This window comes from Silene latifolia, chromosome 10 (assembly GCF_048544455.1).
Source record: "Silene latifolia isolate original U9 population chromosome 10, ASM4854445v1, whole genome shotgun sequence".
Classification (NCBI taxonomy): domain Eukaryota; kingdom Viridiplantae; phylum Streptophyta; class Magnoliopsida; order Caryophyllales; family Caryophyllaceae; genus Silene; species Silene latifolia.
This window is the reverse complement of record NC_133535.1, coordinates 40,160,357-40,177,240: the sequence shown is the minus strand read 5'-3', so window position 1 is coordinate 40,177,240 and position 16,884 is coordinate 40,160,357. Positions and strand designations below refer to the sequence as shown.

Genomic DNA, 16,884 nt, shown 5'->3' with positions numbered 1-16,884 from the left:
TTCGAGATGACCACTTCGTCCTTTGGATTTAACGATCATGTCATCGACATAAACTTCTACTTCTTTGTGCATCATGTCATGTATCAACGTCGTTGCTGTCCTTTGATATGTTGCCCCGACATTGATCAAACCGAAAGGCATCACGGTATAACAATAGGTTCCCCATTGCGTTGTGAACGCGGTTTTGTGCATATCTTCCTCGGCCATTTTTATTTGGTTATATCCGGCATACCCATCCACGAATGATAGAAGAGCGTGATTAGCGGTATTGTCGACCAAAATGTCGATATGAGGAAGTGGGAAATCGTCCTTCCGACTTGCCTTATTTAGATCACGAAAATCCACACAAACTCGGACTTTCCCGTCTTTCTTTGGTACTGGAACGACGTTAGCAACCCAATCTGAATATTCCAAGACTTTGATAAACCCGGCTTTGAATTATTTGTCAATTTCTTCCTTTACCTTTAAGGACCACTCGGTACGCATTCTACGTAGCTTCTGTTTCACTGGCTTAAAACCCGGCTTGATCGGGATTTTATGTTCTGCAATTTCCCGGTCAATTCCCGGCATATCCTTGTAGGACCATGCAATCACATCTTTGAAAGCCCCCCGTAGATTGATAAACCCTCGTCTTTCTTCGGGATCTAAGGTAGTTCCTATCTTAAGTTCCTTCGGTTCAACTAAGGTTCCCATATTAATGGTTTCGGTATCTTCGATTACCGAGCTTCTTTGGTCGTATTCTTCCAACCCTTTAACCAATTGTGGAGGCGGTTCTACCTCCTCATCATCTTCAATCAATTCGCCTTCGGCCTCATTCTCAATGTCATTACTAAAACAATCATTTTCGAAAAATTGAATTGCAATGTAAATAAAACAAGTCATAAGCAAACTGGTTCATTTTATTATTAATTTGAAAATTCGCGAAATGCGATAACATTTGGGCCAACTGATCAGAATTCAGTTGTGGAATAGGGGTATTCGGGACAGGCCCCGAAATACCAGCATGAGAAGGAAAGACTGGGGAGAGGGTGTTTTCAACACTTGACTCCTTAGACTCAGACTTAGGACTCGACTCAGACTCAAACTCGGACTCGGACTCAGACTCGGAAACAGTTTCATCATCTGGGTTGAATATCTTGCCTTCTCTAGTAGTCAATTTGAATAAAAGCCCTTCGTTGTCGGTCCATTTAATGGTTTTCCGCCATCCCGAACTAGTCCTCTAAGGATCTACCTCGAAAATAAGGGTAGATGGATCGAACCTTTCAGTTCTAAGGATCATGTTTACCAAACCTTGGTTCAGTATCTCAATTCTATTCTCTTCTCTGAAGAGAAGGCTCAAAGCCCTATTATCAGTGATTGGGGCCGATTTTGTCTTAGCCGGCATCACGGTTAGGATGTCCTCGGGGATGTAGTAACAATCTTGGAATATTTCAATTCCGGGAAGTAGTCTCTCGCTACTAGAAAAACGGCATATTGGGGCGCTAAGTTTGAGGCGCTCTTAGAAAAAGCGCTAACTTAGATTCAATAAGCCCAAAATTGAGGCGCTTTTAAGAAGCGCCGCCCAACAACACCGCCATGATTATATTCTACGCGGGACTTGAAAAATCTAAGATCTCAATTTCCCCAAATAAAAAACCAAAAGGAATTTAAAAAAAAAAGCTTCCCCTACTCTTCAAGTCTTCGCCTCCTTCAACATTAAGGTTTATTCTTCCATTAATTGAACGCTTTATACTGTAATTTCTCATGATAAATTGGTTTCTCTTATGATTTCTCATTGCTCTTTCTATATATTTGTGTTGATTTTGAAGTTTAATTATGATCTTACTTTTATTTGTTCGTTTTCTATTCAGAATTTGGGGTTTCTCCAATTTTACACAAAGTTCATTCTTTATGTCTTGTTTTCTGAGTGGACATCATTTCCGAACCCAGTTTAATCTCATATTCTTAAAGGTAAAGTATGAATTTTCTTCCGGTGTTCTAATTAAATGGACATTTGATCTCAGATCTGTTTCAAGCGAATAGTTAGGGTTTCTTAATTTTTGTTGATTTTAGTAGAATATTGAAATTGGATTTGAATCAATTCGGAAATTTTATGGTGTAGACTAATTGATTCAGTTATAAATGTTATTGTTCTAGTCATTGTTCTACTCATACTACTGATTTTGAGAATGTTTTTGTCTTTGTTAATCGACCAAAATCATACTACTGACTTTGAGAATGTTATTGCTCTAGTCATTACTCTACTCATACTAATGATTCAATTAGGGATTGTAAAATATCACAACTTTTAGTACTCATATTATTCTTCCCCTCATCTCAATTGATATTTCCGTTGGTTTGGTGAAAATTAAATAAATTGAATAACAACTACACACTTTGAGGCACAATCTGATTGTTCAAGTTATTGTTGATAGGCTGTGACTAAATTTCTAAGCGCTCTTTATATTTAGTTTGTGTTAAATCCAAATGATGAAAGTGTATTTAGTTATAACTTAGTTTTTGATCTTACTGCAACTTATGAAAATTAAAGTGGTCAACTTGTAGATTGTGATGATGAATCATTACAATCAGGTATATTTGATATATCGCAAGCGTCAAGAAGTTTAGACTTAGGCCCTGTTCTTTTGGACTTAAAGTTACTTAATTTAAGTTCACTTCAGATCCTATAAGTTCAATTCAGTTCAGTTCAGATCCTATAAGTTCAGTTCAGTTCAGATCCTATAAGTTCAGTTCAGTTCAGTTCAGATCCTATAAGTTCAGTTCAGTTCAGATCAGATCAGTTTCAGTCCAAAAGAACAGGGCCTTAGTATATTTGTTTTTTCTGTAAAATTTTGTTTGCTCTTTTCTTACTTTATTAACTATTGTAAGGACATTTGATCGTGTTGAATATATATGAGGACTTCTATCCAGAAGCGACATTCGACATCAGGTGAGTCGGGTTAATGTATATAATAACTTCCATAGTATTATATGCTCACTGGGTATCTTATATGCTGATATGAAGTGTGAATTTTGTTTATTTTTATACTAAAATTTGTTGTCATTGGTTAGCTTTTAGAAACATTTGTCAATGTGTTAGATTTTACATACTGGACTGATCAATGTACCATTGCTAAAACATTTGGGTGATTTCCTAGTTTCACAGTAGATAATTGATATTGTTAATAGTTTCCTCTTTTTCAGCTTTATTTGTTGTAAATAATCTAGTGGTGATTTTATTCTTTTCAGGTTACAGTTCTGTATGTTTCTACACTATGGAGCGTAAGTTGACATCAATTCAACTCTCTTTGAGTTAATGCATTCTACTTCTGGTACAGGTGGTTGTTTCAGGCATAACCTAACATAGAAGATGGCATTGATGTTCCTCGCTCCTTGTTGCATCCTGAGTACATGGCCTGATGATAATCATTTCATGCTTTCCCATTTAGTACTTAAGTTGTTCTTTTTCTTGTACAAGATATGTACGGTCTTGGATTGCTATCCGTATTTGACAATGTAAGGAGTTTGAAATTTTGTATCAAAAAATTGTGAAGATATGTATAAGATATTAATAAGAAAATTGTTTATTTGAAATACGTATTGTGCTTATCATATTTTAATACTATCGGTAAAAATGTGGTCTTTTAGCAACCTCAAAAGCTACTACAAGTTTTGAAGATATCTAGCACAACTAGCGCGATGCTTTTAGAAAGCGTTGCTAGGCTTTCGCAACGCTACAAAGCGCTGTAATTTCACTCCTATAACGCCTCAAACATTGCGGCTCTTTTAATTGATCTATACCGACGCTAACAAAAAGCGCCGTAATAGGAGGTAGCGGCATAGGCAAACGCGGCGCTTTTTATAGCGTCGGTAAAACCCATTGCGACGCTATTTAGCGCCGGGACAAACAAATTAAAGCGCCGCAAGAGCACTTTTTTGTAGTAGTATACTTCCAATCATAAATGGGTTCGGGAAAATCCAAACAAGGCTCGGCTTCGCCGGCCCCACATAAAGTATCCATTTAAAGTAAGAAGATACGGTTCCATTTCAATTTCCCGGTCTTCGATCGGTTTCTTACTCTTCTTGAGATAATCTCTCTCGGTGGGTTTATATCCAAGCCCAAATGTCATCCCTTTGTCCATGGGTAGTTTGACTTCGAATTTATCTTCTCTTCGAGGGTATAATGATAAACCCAAGTTTTTTCCGGTTTTGAAAACGACCTCGCAAACGCGACTATTTGTGTATAGGTCCACATTCTCCAACTTGGGATTGAGCTCGATGGTGTTGACTACTTCGAACCCACACAGATTGTTGGGGGAATTGTCCCTCACTTCGTAAGTGATATCCCCTCCGTCCACTACAATTGGAGTAGCATTGATGGTAATGACCTCACCCTTGAACGGGATTTTGATTTTTCGATGTAATGTTGAAGATACGGCCCCTATCGCATGGATCCAAGGCCTACCCAAGAGCAAATTGAAGGATGAAGCGACATCTATCACTTGACATATTATTTCTCGTTCCGTGAATCCAACCCGAATCATTATGTTGACTAGTCCGGACACTCGACGTACTGTACCATCGAAAGCTCGAACCGTTTGATTGGTTGGTATGAAGTCATTCTTTTCAAGGCCCAAAATGTGAGCGGTCTTCAAAGGAAGGACATTTAAAGCGGACCCGTTATCCACTAAAGTCATCGGAATGTGTTTGTTCCGACATATAATAGCAATATAAAGGGCCAAGTTGTGTTGAGGCCCAAACGGAGGAAGATCCTCATCTGAAAATGTCACGGCATTGGTGAGCCTTGGTTGGACGATGGAATTAACCATGTTGTCGGGAGTGACATTTGGTGACACGGTCATATTCATAAGAGCTTGAAGTAAAGCTTGTCGGTGTTCGAATGAACTCAACATGAGTTGCCAAATGGATACATCGGCCTTAGTCTTTTGGAGTTTCTTGATTAGGGAAGCCTCGGAGGTCGTCCCATCACCAAGAACCTCGACTGTGGCATGCTCTTTGGAGAACACTTTTTCAGGGATGTCCTTAGAACTAGAGGCATGGCTTCCCTTCTAGACGCGAAATGGGCGCCCAGATCGAGTCAAATGATTAGACTCATGGGCTTCTTTCCCTACTTGTTGGATTTCTGCTTGTGTGTGAGGAATAGTAGGACCCTTAGTAAGGTATATATCATCCTCATCATCGGCCCAAATACCGTTAACTTCGTTGGTATTTCCGGAGAGATAAGGAGTACAATCTATAGCAAAATTCCCAATTTGAATTTCATTCTTTGGGCATGGTAGGTACTTAGAGCAATCCACAAATATACTCCTGATGTACACTCCCTTTAGATAACATGGACGAGTGGGACGGAAATGATCAACATTGTCTTCGACAGTGATGAAATTGACATGGTCACCAAATGGGTTAGTGACGTTGTTGGGCTTAGTAGTCGGGATTGGAAGCATTCCGTTCTCAATCATATCTTGGATTTCATGCTTTAGCTTAAAGCAATTTTCGATGTCATGACCCTTTCCTTGATGGCAGGTACAATAAGCATCGGGTTTGTTCCATTCCTTTTGTTGTTCAACCGGTATATCGGGAATTGGACCAATGGGCTTCAACTTTCCTTGGGCCATTAGTCTTTGAAGAGCGTAAGCATAGGTACATCCAATATCAGTAAATACTCTTGGGCTTTGGCGGTGTGGCCTTTTGGACCCATTTTTGAGTGCATTAATGGCTTCCACAAAGTTAGTAGTTGCGGGAGCTTTACCCTTAGAAGATTATCCCGGGTATCCCACAGGTTTTTCGACTTCGGTGGCTCTAAGATCGTCTTCGACTTTCCTTCCACTTCGGGCGAATTCTTTAAAAGAATTGAAGTTATGATACTTGAGAGCATCTCGGTACATGGGTCGTAAATTCTTTATGAACCTATCCACCATTTCAACCTCATCGGGCTTCTTAGCTAGCTTCACGCTTTCACCACGCCACCTTGAATAGAACTCGGTGAAACCTTCCTTTTCTTTTTGGGTCATCACCTCTAATGTTCTCATAGAGGTTTGGATTTCCACATTATCAGCATAGTGTCCGATGTCTTCAAAAGTGGGAAAATTCTTTAGGTCTAAGTTGTAGAACCATGCTTTTGGGTGAGTACCCAAGGTAGCAAATAATTTAGAGAGCATTTCAGCAGGTACTCCCTTCAAATCTAGGTAACCCTTGTAGGACTTAACATGATGGACTGGATCCTCAGTACCCTTAAACTTTGGAATATCAGTAAGTGCAAAGTTTGCGGATAGCTTGTCTAGAACTGGGGTATATGTCCTTGCATTTTCGAAATGGATACTTTTCCTTTGGGCTAATTTCAATCTATCTTCGATAAACTGAAACCGCTTCTCCAAATCGGATGGAGGTGGGACAGATGAGTCGGTGAGCTTGGACTAGATATTCTCCATCGGAGCCATCATACATTCCATTGTCGCACTATGCTTGTTGATTGCGTCTTCCATTACTTTAAGTCGGGTATTCGGCGGCCTTTCTATAAGAAAACCCACAACAATCCATATTTTAGATAAAACCTGCACACCTTGGACTTGACCCAAAAACTTGACCCATATGAGAAGACTCGGACTTGAACAAGACTATTGGTTCGACCCCTAGGTTCATTTTGACATGGGTTAGACTTATGGTTGAATTTAGACATCGGTTTGACCCAAACTTGGGATTTTAACGAGATTCGACTGCATAACGACTCCATTTTAGAATGGGCTTGGTATCACCAAACCCATGATTGGACCGTGTATGGCCCATGGGTTCGATGGAGGGAGCTTATGTGGGCTAGTTGAGACGTTCCTTGTGGTTTGACTTGGACTCATGTGATTTGGACCCAAGATTTTAACTTGTGTGATCCAAGTGTGTCATATCTTAGATTTTTTGGGATGCGGGGTAGATGACCTTGTATAGTTAATGTGACACCCCCATACTCCAAGTGCCTTACCAGGACCACTCAGGTATAGGAACGTCGTCATCTCGGTTTTCCGAGGCAATGATAATCAAATGACAATAAAGAAACATAAATTAAATAGTAATAAAGTTTAAAGTTATTACATAACCAAATCCAAACTGTTAAAAATACGATACATGTTATCAAAAACCAAATGTCTCAACAACTAAAGTATGACAGCGGAAGACTCGAAACTGCTCGTCGTGACTCATCCCAGCTAGCCCAATTGTCTTAAATCAAACCTGCTCAACAACTGCTCACCATCCCCGAATGGATCACCACAGTTTTACAAAACAAACGACGGGGTCAGTACTAATCACACAACACAATCACAATAAGATAATTATCAAACAGCTCAACCGTCACATCAATCCCAAACTCCGCAATCAATCTCCACATTACTAACTACACACTAAAGTGTGTAGTCCTGCCAGGGTACCCATCGCAATAGGTACTCCACACCGCCAGTGGGGGACCGCAGCCGTTCCCACCTAAGCCCCGCTCATCTCTGTCGAGCTATAAACCCAAGTCCATTAATGTGCACATCCCTTCTGTGGCGGGTTCCACAGAAGGCAAATCAAGGGCGTGAAGCCACTCCCGCAAATGACTCCACTCAGCCAGGGACGCACCCCGAAGAACACAGACAGATAAAACAACAATGATAATATACAACAACCGTCTCAACACCAACATTATACTTTAACAACAATCATAATCAAATCACTAACCACATCATGTGACTAATAATGAGTAGGGAAAACCCTACCTGGAATGCAAACACAAAAGCCGACGATCTAGCAGCTGTCTCAAAATCTTTCTTCTACAAACCCTCTTCCTATACACATATTCATACAATCACTACTATAAAAACATAATCATAAAAACCCCCAATCCCAATATTAGGGTTTAACCAACCTCAACCAAATGCTACAAAAATGGTATGTAGGACTTACCCTTGACGCAAGGATCACAATGATATCAAGAACAACGGAAATCGACTCCTCTAGCTTCGGGATTTGCCAATAATGCGGATGAATCAAACAACGTAGTTGCAATCTCTCTTTTTGTGAATTAGGTTTGTAAAAAGTGTTTAGAAAAGTTAACGGAGTATTTATATATATTAATCCTGCATTATTAACAAAACCCGTCAAACATTACCCGATAACCGACTTACTCGATCGAGTAAGTAACATACGCGAGCGCCACTTACTCAATCGAGTGCCAAGGCTACTCGATCGAGTACCCTAAAGGCAGACTACTGTTTCGTAAATCAAAACATACGTACTCGACAGAGTAAGCCCCACTCGATAGAGTACCCAGAGACTCATAAAACCGTAGTATTACAGTCTTCCCTCCTTAAAAAGAACTTCGTCCTTGAAGTTCAAACCACAACAAAATAAAAACACACTAACACACTCCCGACACAACAACCAAAAACAAAACTCAAGATAAAACTCTAACACATGTTACCAACCAAACTCAACCCGACTCAAACCACTACCAGCTATATCAAAATTAACACAAAAAGATGTAAAAACTCTTCGCGACCATCTCCTACCCCTCCTAAAAGAAACAAGGTTACGTCCCCGTAACCATACATACCTGATAAAAAAGAAACGGGTAGCGCTCTCTCATGGCCTCCTCCGCCTCCCATGTAGCTTGCTCAACCTCATGATTAGACCAAGGAATCTTAAGTAATACTGTCTCACCATGTCTAGTCTTCCTAACCTTCCGGTCAAGGATCTGTTTAGGCACCTCAAGATAAGACAAGGACTCATCTAGCTCTATGTTCTCCAACTCTAACACATGTGACGGATCACTAACATACTTCCGTAGCTGAGATACACGGAACACATTATGTACCCTATCCAAAGTAGATGGTAAGGCCAACCGATAAGCAACCTCTCCAACATGGTCTAAGATCTCATATGGTCCTATGAACTTCTGACTCAGCTTGCCTTTCTTACCAAATCTCATGACCCCACGCATAGGAGACACTATCAAAAGAACCTTGTCCCCAACCTGAAACTCTATATCCCGTCGATGTAGATCTGCATAACTCTTTTGTCTATCCTGGGACGTTCTCATCCTCTCCCTGATCAGCTTAATCTGCTCTACCATCTCAAATACCATCTCTGGTCCTAAAACCACTGCCTCAGCACAGTCGTCCCAACAAATCGGACTCCTACATCTCCTCCCATATAAAGCCTCAAATGGCGCCATGCCAATACTGGTGTGATAGTTGTTGTTGTAAGAAAACTCAATCAAATCTAACCTCTGTTCCCAGCTACCACCAAAATCCATCACACAAGATCGTAACATATCCTCCGGAGTCTTGATTGTCCTCTCTGTCTGACCATCTGTCGCAGGATGCAATGATGTACTCATCTTCAATGTAGTTCCCAAAAGACTCCTGCAACTCTTTCCAAAAACGTGAGATAAACCTCGAATCTCTGTCAGATACTATGTCTTTTGGCACCCCACGCAATCTCAGCACATTCTTCCGATAAGCCATAACTAATTGTGCCTTAGTCCATGTATCTTTCATTGGCACAAAATGAGCTGACTTGGTCAGTCGATCCACTATAACCCATATCATGTTGTTTCCCTGTTGACTCTTCGGTAAACCCACGATAAAATCCATAGAAATGGACTCCCATTTCCACTCAGGTACCTCAAGAGACTGAATCTTACCTTGTGGTCGTCGCTGCTCCCCTTTAACTCTCTGACATGTCAAACAACGGGCCACAAACTCAGCTGTTTCTTTCTTCATCCCAGGCCACCAGAAAGTCTTCTTTAAATCTTTGTATAGCTTGTCACCACCTGGATGTACCGAATATGGTGTACAATGAGCCTGTGTCATGATTGTCTTTTTCACCTCCTCATCATTAGGGACACACCACCTCCCATCAAACCTCAGACTACCATCTTTATAAATAGAGAATCTAAACATTGTCCCTTTCTCTACTCCAGCTCTCCACTCCACCATCTTGGGATCCAACACCTGTTTACCGCGAATATCATCATACAGATCAAGCTGCACTCTCAAATCTCCCATGGCATCCCCTTTCTGGATCATATGTATCCCAAACTTCCCAACCTCATCTCTCAATCTCATCAAAGATATGTCTGTGCTCAAAGAATGTACACTCTTCCTGCTCAAGGCATCTGCAACTACATTGGCTTTCCCTTCATGGTAGATAATATCCATGTCATAATCTCCAATCAACTCCATCCACCTCCTCTATCTCATGTTCAACTCCTTTTGAGTCAAGATGTACTTGAGACTCTTGTGATCTGAAAATACCTTAAAGGTCGTCCCATATAGGTAATGTCTCCAAATCTTAAGAGCAAACACAACTGCACCCAACTCCAGATCATGTGTAGGGTAATTCTTCTCATAAGGCTTCAATTGCCTAGAGGCATAGGCAATCACTTTACCATTATGCATCAACACACAACCCAACCCATTCTTTGAGGCATCTGTATATACCTCAAAGTTCTCACTCCCTTCAGGCAATGCTAAAATTGGAGTTGTGGTCAAACGCTCCTTTAATGTTTGGAACGCCGTCTCACAACTCTCATCCCAACGAAACCTGTTCTCTTTCCTCATGAAAGTTGTCATAGGTCTAGCAATCGTGGAGAAATCTTTCACGAACCGTCGATAATACCCAGCTAAACCCAAGAAACTTCTGATCTCAGCTACATTCGTTGTGCTTTCCACTTGGTGACTGCCTCAATCTTTGCAGGATCCACAGCTACCCCTTCCTTTGAAATCACATGCCCCGGAAAAGCAACTTTCTCTAACCAGAACTCACACTTGGACAACTTTGCATACAACTCATGCTCCCTCAAGGACTGCAACACAATCCTCAAATGCTCCACATGCTCCTCCTTAGTCTTAGAAAAGACTAAGATCTCATCTATGAAAACCACCACAAACTTGTCCAAAAGCTGACTAAAGACTTTGTTCATCAAATCCATAAACACAGCTGGTGCATTAGATAACCCAAACGTCATCACTACATACTCATAATGGCCATACCTCGACGTGAAAGCTGTCTTTGGTATGTCCTCCTCTCTAATCTTCACCTGATGGTACCCCGACCTCAAATCAATCTTAGAAAAGACTGTTGCACCACTCAACTGATCAAACAGCTCATCTATCCTTGGCAAAGGATACTTGTTCTTCACCATCACTCTGTTCAGCTCCCTGTAATCTATGCACAACCTCAAGCTCTCATCTTTCTTTTTCACAAGCAGAACTGGCGCTCCCCACGGTGATACACTAGGTCTAATGTATCCCCTCTCAATCAGATCATCTAACTGCATCCTTAGCTCCTCCAACTCCTTAGGACCCATCCGGTACGGTGCCTTAGAGATTGGCTTTGTCCCCGGTTTCAGCTCAACACTGAAATCTATCTCCCTCTTCGGTGGCAACCCCGGAATCTCCTCTGGAAAGACATCAGGAAACTCCCCCACAACTGGTATCTGCTCAACGGTCGGACTCTCCATCCTGTCATCTCTCACATGGCACAAGATCAACGGGCACCCCTTCCTTAGATAGGACTTCAAGGTCACAGCTGCAATCAACTTAACTTTGGGTTTGATAACAAACCCACGATAAGACACACTAATTCCCTTAGGACCTCTCAGAGAAACTTTCTTTTGATGACAATCTATCTTAGATTTTTACTTTCCTAACTAATCCATCCTCACTATCATCTCAAAGCCCTCTAAAGGAAACTCTAGCAAGTCTACAGGTAGATCAATTTGCCCAACTATCATGGATACATCTCTATACAACCTCCCACACGATACAGACTCACCCGAAGGTATAAAAACTTCCTCTCTTACAGACTCATACTCTCTCAAAACCAACCTCTTAGCATGACGTGAAGATACAAATGACTGTGACGCCCCCGAATCAAAGAAAACAAAGGTATAAACACCATTAACAAGAAAAGTACCAGTGATAACATGAGCGTCATCCTCAGCTGCTTTCTTCTCCATCATAAACAGCTTTCCACTGGTCTTCTGCCCACCTCCCTGGACAGTACTAGCTGAGGTAGTCGGGTTAGCACCCGACCCCTGGTTGTTGTTTATGTTTGTAGCTGGCTTCTGATAAGAATTACCGCCATTGCGGTTACCCCCACCGTTGTTGCTCTGACCTCCCCTGTTGTTCCATGACCCAGCCGGTTTGTTGCTCGCATAACTCTGTGCAGGACCCTGTGAAAAGCTTCCCTGTCCCGGCCTCTGGAAACCCCCACTCACCGCGCTGGTGCACTCATGTCTCTTGTGGCCTACATCGCCACAGTTAAAACAGGTCATTCCCTAGCTACTGCTACCACTCCCACGGCCACGCCCATAGGAAGCCCCAGCACTAAACCTCGAGCCAGATGAATATGCTCTCGCCTAAGGGTGGTTACCCTTCTTATAGTTGGATTGGCCACCACCCTCTCTCTCAGCCTTTCTTTTCTCAGCACTTCTCTCTCGGGTCATCTCCACCAACCTCTCAGCCCTCCCAGCTCTCTCATAAGCTTCCTTAACATCTTTAAGGACTCCCACCGGTAGCTTCTCCATTATCTTGGAGGTCAACCCCTTCTCAAACCTCAAAGCTAGGTTCTCCTCACTCAGTCCCATATCCTCAGTGTACCTAGACTTCTCATTAAACTTACGGTAGTGCTCAGCCACCGTCATATCAGATGCCATCTTAAACTCATCGAACTCCTCTCTCAGCTTACTCCTCACCATGTTCCGGTACGAACTCTCGCCTCATGGCTCTCCTGAACTCATCCCAATGTATAGCAGGTAGTCCCTGCTTCATGTACATCTCCCTAGAACTCACCTTGACCTTATCCCACCACTCTCCTGCCGCCTCCCTCAAGTAGAACACAGCTTGTTCCACTTTCAACTCATCCGGGCAGTGCACCAACTCCAGGATAATCTCCATCTCCCTGTGCCAGTTATCTAGAAGAATTGGCTCCCCAGTCCCCTTATACTCTTTCGGGTTGAACCTTGCTATGTGGATGCTGATCTTTGAATGATCAACCTCCTTATCCTTTCCCACTCTCTTCAACTCTTCCGTAAGAGCATCTTGGTGCTCCAACATCTTTACTATATCATCAATGTTCATGCTCTCCGCTCTAGCATACAAGGCGGTTTTCTTTTGCGGTATCATGTAACTATATAAGAAAAGGTAGATATCAACACGCATACTATAACCCAAAACACGCATATGACCTGCACAGACCCCACTCGATCGAGTACCAGAACCTACTCGATCGAGTTGAGGCTACTCGATTGAGTGCCCAACCTAATCGATCGAGTGCCTCGACTCCAGAACCTGATCAAACCTCTGCTCATAAACATACTCGACCGAGCTGACACTCCACTCGATCGAGCGGCCCCTACTCGATCGAGTGCCCCTATGTACTCGATCGAGTACCCAAAAACACGATTCTACCTAGAAAAACACTAACTACCTACTCGACCGAGTCACACCCACTCGATCGAGCACCTCACCTACTCGATCGAGTGCCCCCCACTCGATCGAGTCATCCAGACTCGTATACATTACCCGCATGTTCATCTTACTTTCCCAACATAATATACAACTTCTATAATTTCAATAAATTAACAACAACTACGCATACATATATACGAAACTCGTTATAAAATCAACAAAACGATTTATTCACACCACTAATGTGCCATATTATAAACAACCAACATGCTTTTCATCCAATTCAATATAAAAATCACATATCTTTCAACTTCTACTCCATACCTCCAATTCTTCACATTCAACATCCATCAAATCACACCACATGCTACCATGTACACATATAAACCAAAAGACAACACATAGGACCCTGACACATACCCCATGTGACTGGTTCAAAATTGTAGGGCGAGTTCGCGACTTTAGGACGTCTCCCAAGTCTTTGGATTAGCTCCTACAACTTCTACCCCGGGTTCATTTTAATTTACTCCGTATGTTCATTAGATTCATTGGTTACAGGTTTCAGGATCGTCGCTCTCATACCACTTTGTGACACCCCCATACTCCAAGTGCCTTACCAGGACCACTCAGGTATAGGAACGTCACCATCTCGGTTTTCCGAGGCAATGATAATTAAATGACAATAAAGAAACATAATTTAAATATTAATAAAGTTTAAAGTGATTACATAACCAAATCCAAACTGTTAAAAATACGATACATGTTCTCAAAAACCAAATGTCTCAACAACTAAAGTATGACAGCGGAAGACTCTAAACTGCTCGTCGTGACTCATCCCAGCTAGCCCATCTGCCTCAAATTAAACCTGATCAACAACTGCTCACCATCCCCGAATGGATCACCACAGTTTTACAAAACAAACGACGGGGTCAGTACTAATCACACAACACAATCACAATAAGATAATTATCAAACAGCTCAACCGTCACATCAATCCCAAACTACACAATCAATCTCCTCATTACTGACTACACACTAAAGTGTGTAGTCCTGCCAGAGTACCCATCGTAACAGGTACTCCACACCGCCAGTGGGGGAACCCAGCCGTTCCCACCTAAGCCCCGCTCATCTCTGTCGAGCGATAAACCCAAGTCCATTAATGCGCACATCCCTCCTGTGGTGGGTTCCATAGAAGGCGAATCAAGGGCGTGAAGCCACTCCCGTAAGTGACTCCACTCAGCCAGGGACGCACCCCGAAGAACACAGACAAATACAACAACAATGATAATATACAACAACCGTCTCAACACCAACATTATACTTTAACAACAATCATAATCAAATCACCAACCACATCATGTGACTAATACTGAGTAGGGAAAACCCTACCTGGAATGCAAACACAAAAGCAGACGATCTAGCAGCTGTCTCAAAATCTTTCTTCTACGAACCCTCCTCCTATACACATAATCTTACAATCACTACTATAACAACATAATCATAAAAACCCCCAATCCCAAAATTAGGGTTTAACCAACCTCAACCAAATGCTACAAAAACGGTATGTAGGACTTACCCTTGTGTGGACATGGGCCACGTCTCGGTGTGCGGATTTAGGCCGCCTACCGGTCCGTAGTCACGGGCCACCTGCACGCCAAGCCAAATTGAGGACATGCAGCGGTCTAGAAAGCCACGCTCGGTGGCGTAAAAATGCTTTCGACCGGATCGTTTTAGATCGGTCGGTTTCGTCTCGGTGAAGGTCTCGAAACGATTAGAGATGTTCGGAGTCTCCACGAAGCATTTGTGGGATGCCTGGAACCCGTTCGAAATCCACTTTATACCTATGTCAATCAAGGCAAAAAGCGGTGTATGACATAGGTACTAAAGATAAGGACTCGTCCCCCTTTTAGCATTCTATGCCAAAAATGACTCTCGTACGCCCTGGATAAGGCCATCCACTATCCAAAGGTTCTGAGTAAGGGGTGAGGGTATGTATTCGAAAGCCCTTTAATCGGACACCCAATCCCGCCCGCGTTAGCGGCCTCTACTGATCGATCGTGGTTGTTTAAGTGCAAAAGTTGATAAAACGGTGTAAATGCATGAATGCACATCCAAAAGTATTAACCTAACATGTGAGAGCTTTCTATGTCGGTTGATTTAATCCAAGTATCCAGCATAAGATGTCAAGTTGGATTTAGATAGATTTGCATGTGAAAACGGAAATTAAACATCCATTTACCAAGTTCGGGTTACGATGCTTAACACGATCCGTTTGTTTGAAAAAGTGTGTTTAAAGGATAAAGCGTAAAATGCAAACTCGTCAATCTGATCCGTCACGTATGCGGGTAAACCGTAATCGGGATCATCCTAGACAAGTACCAAAATGAGGCAGAACAGTGCCAGGCAGCCCTGTTAAGGCGCGAGCCTATTAGCGAGGTAAGGGGCTCTGCCCAGGTTTTGAAATATGAAAGCAGAGGGCCTCTTGGGGCGCGAGCAATGAGCCGACCCAAGGGGGCGTCTTCTGGTTCTTGAAAAGGTTATTTAAAACCGTATTTATGATGAAAGATTTGCAAATGTTGTTTGCATGACTCGGAATAATTACTATTGTGTTAGTAACATTCGTTGTCGGATTTGCATGTTTGAAAAGCATAGTTTACAAATAAAAATGTAAAATGTTTGATTTGAACTAATCATGTTAAGTTCATTTCTTTGTAATTAGTCAAGTTTGTCATCGTACTTGGATTAAACCGACATGGTATAAAGAACCAAGGATGATTATGAATTATGACTAATATGTTAACAAATATAAACAAATGAGAAAAATGGTAAATAAAATAAAAGGGTGTTAAAATATCCATTAAAATGTAATTAACCAATAATATCATCGAGTCACGGAATAAACCGTCATGGTATAAGGAACCGAGGATGATTTTGATTTATGGTTAAAAAGTTTGTCATAAAAATGATTTGAAACATTTGAAACGGTAAAAATCGATTACAAATAAGAAATGAAATAAAGAGGAAAGACGAGAACAATCACGGTTGAGTCTGACCTGGGCACCCATAAGAGGCGCGAGCCTCCCTGCATAGCAAGGAGCTTCTGTCTCAGGCCAAAACTCGGTTTTGGCTCGTCTAACCTATATTTGAATCGTGTTATGCATTCTTCATGTTTATAAACTCATAAAAACAGTAGAGACATGAAATAAGTGAGATATTTACACCCTCAAACTTACGTATTTTGATGTTTGCGTGGTAGACGGCTTTAGAGACGGTTTTCTCGTTGTGACTACTCGCGAACAAAGAAGTTTAAAAAGAGTGCCTTAAAAAAGGATTTCGTTTTGAAAATGTGTTGAAAATATGTTAATTAAAACATGTTGATTAATGAGTGGAGTTGGTGAAATGGGTCGGTCGAATGCACGGCGACGGTACCAAACAAAATGTG

General features: G+C 41.8%; 1 protein-coding gene across 1 annotated transcript; it reads right to left on the bottom strand.

Annotated features, from left to right (window-relative positions):
- Nucleotides 1-438: 438 nt before the first annotated feature.
- On the bottom strand, nt 439-4,841 carry LOC141607484 (uncharacterized). The gene is made up of 4 exons (XM_074426836.1): nt 4,058-4,841; nt 1,260-1,497; nt 948-1,145; nt 439-829 (listed from the first exon to the last, which is right to left on the bottom strand). The coding sequence occupies exons 1-4, from the start codon at nt 4,839-4,841 to the stop codon at nt 439-441; spliced, it is 1,611 nt and encodes a 536-aa protein (XP_074282937.1).
- Nucleotides 4,842-16,884: the final 12,043 nt, after the last annotated feature.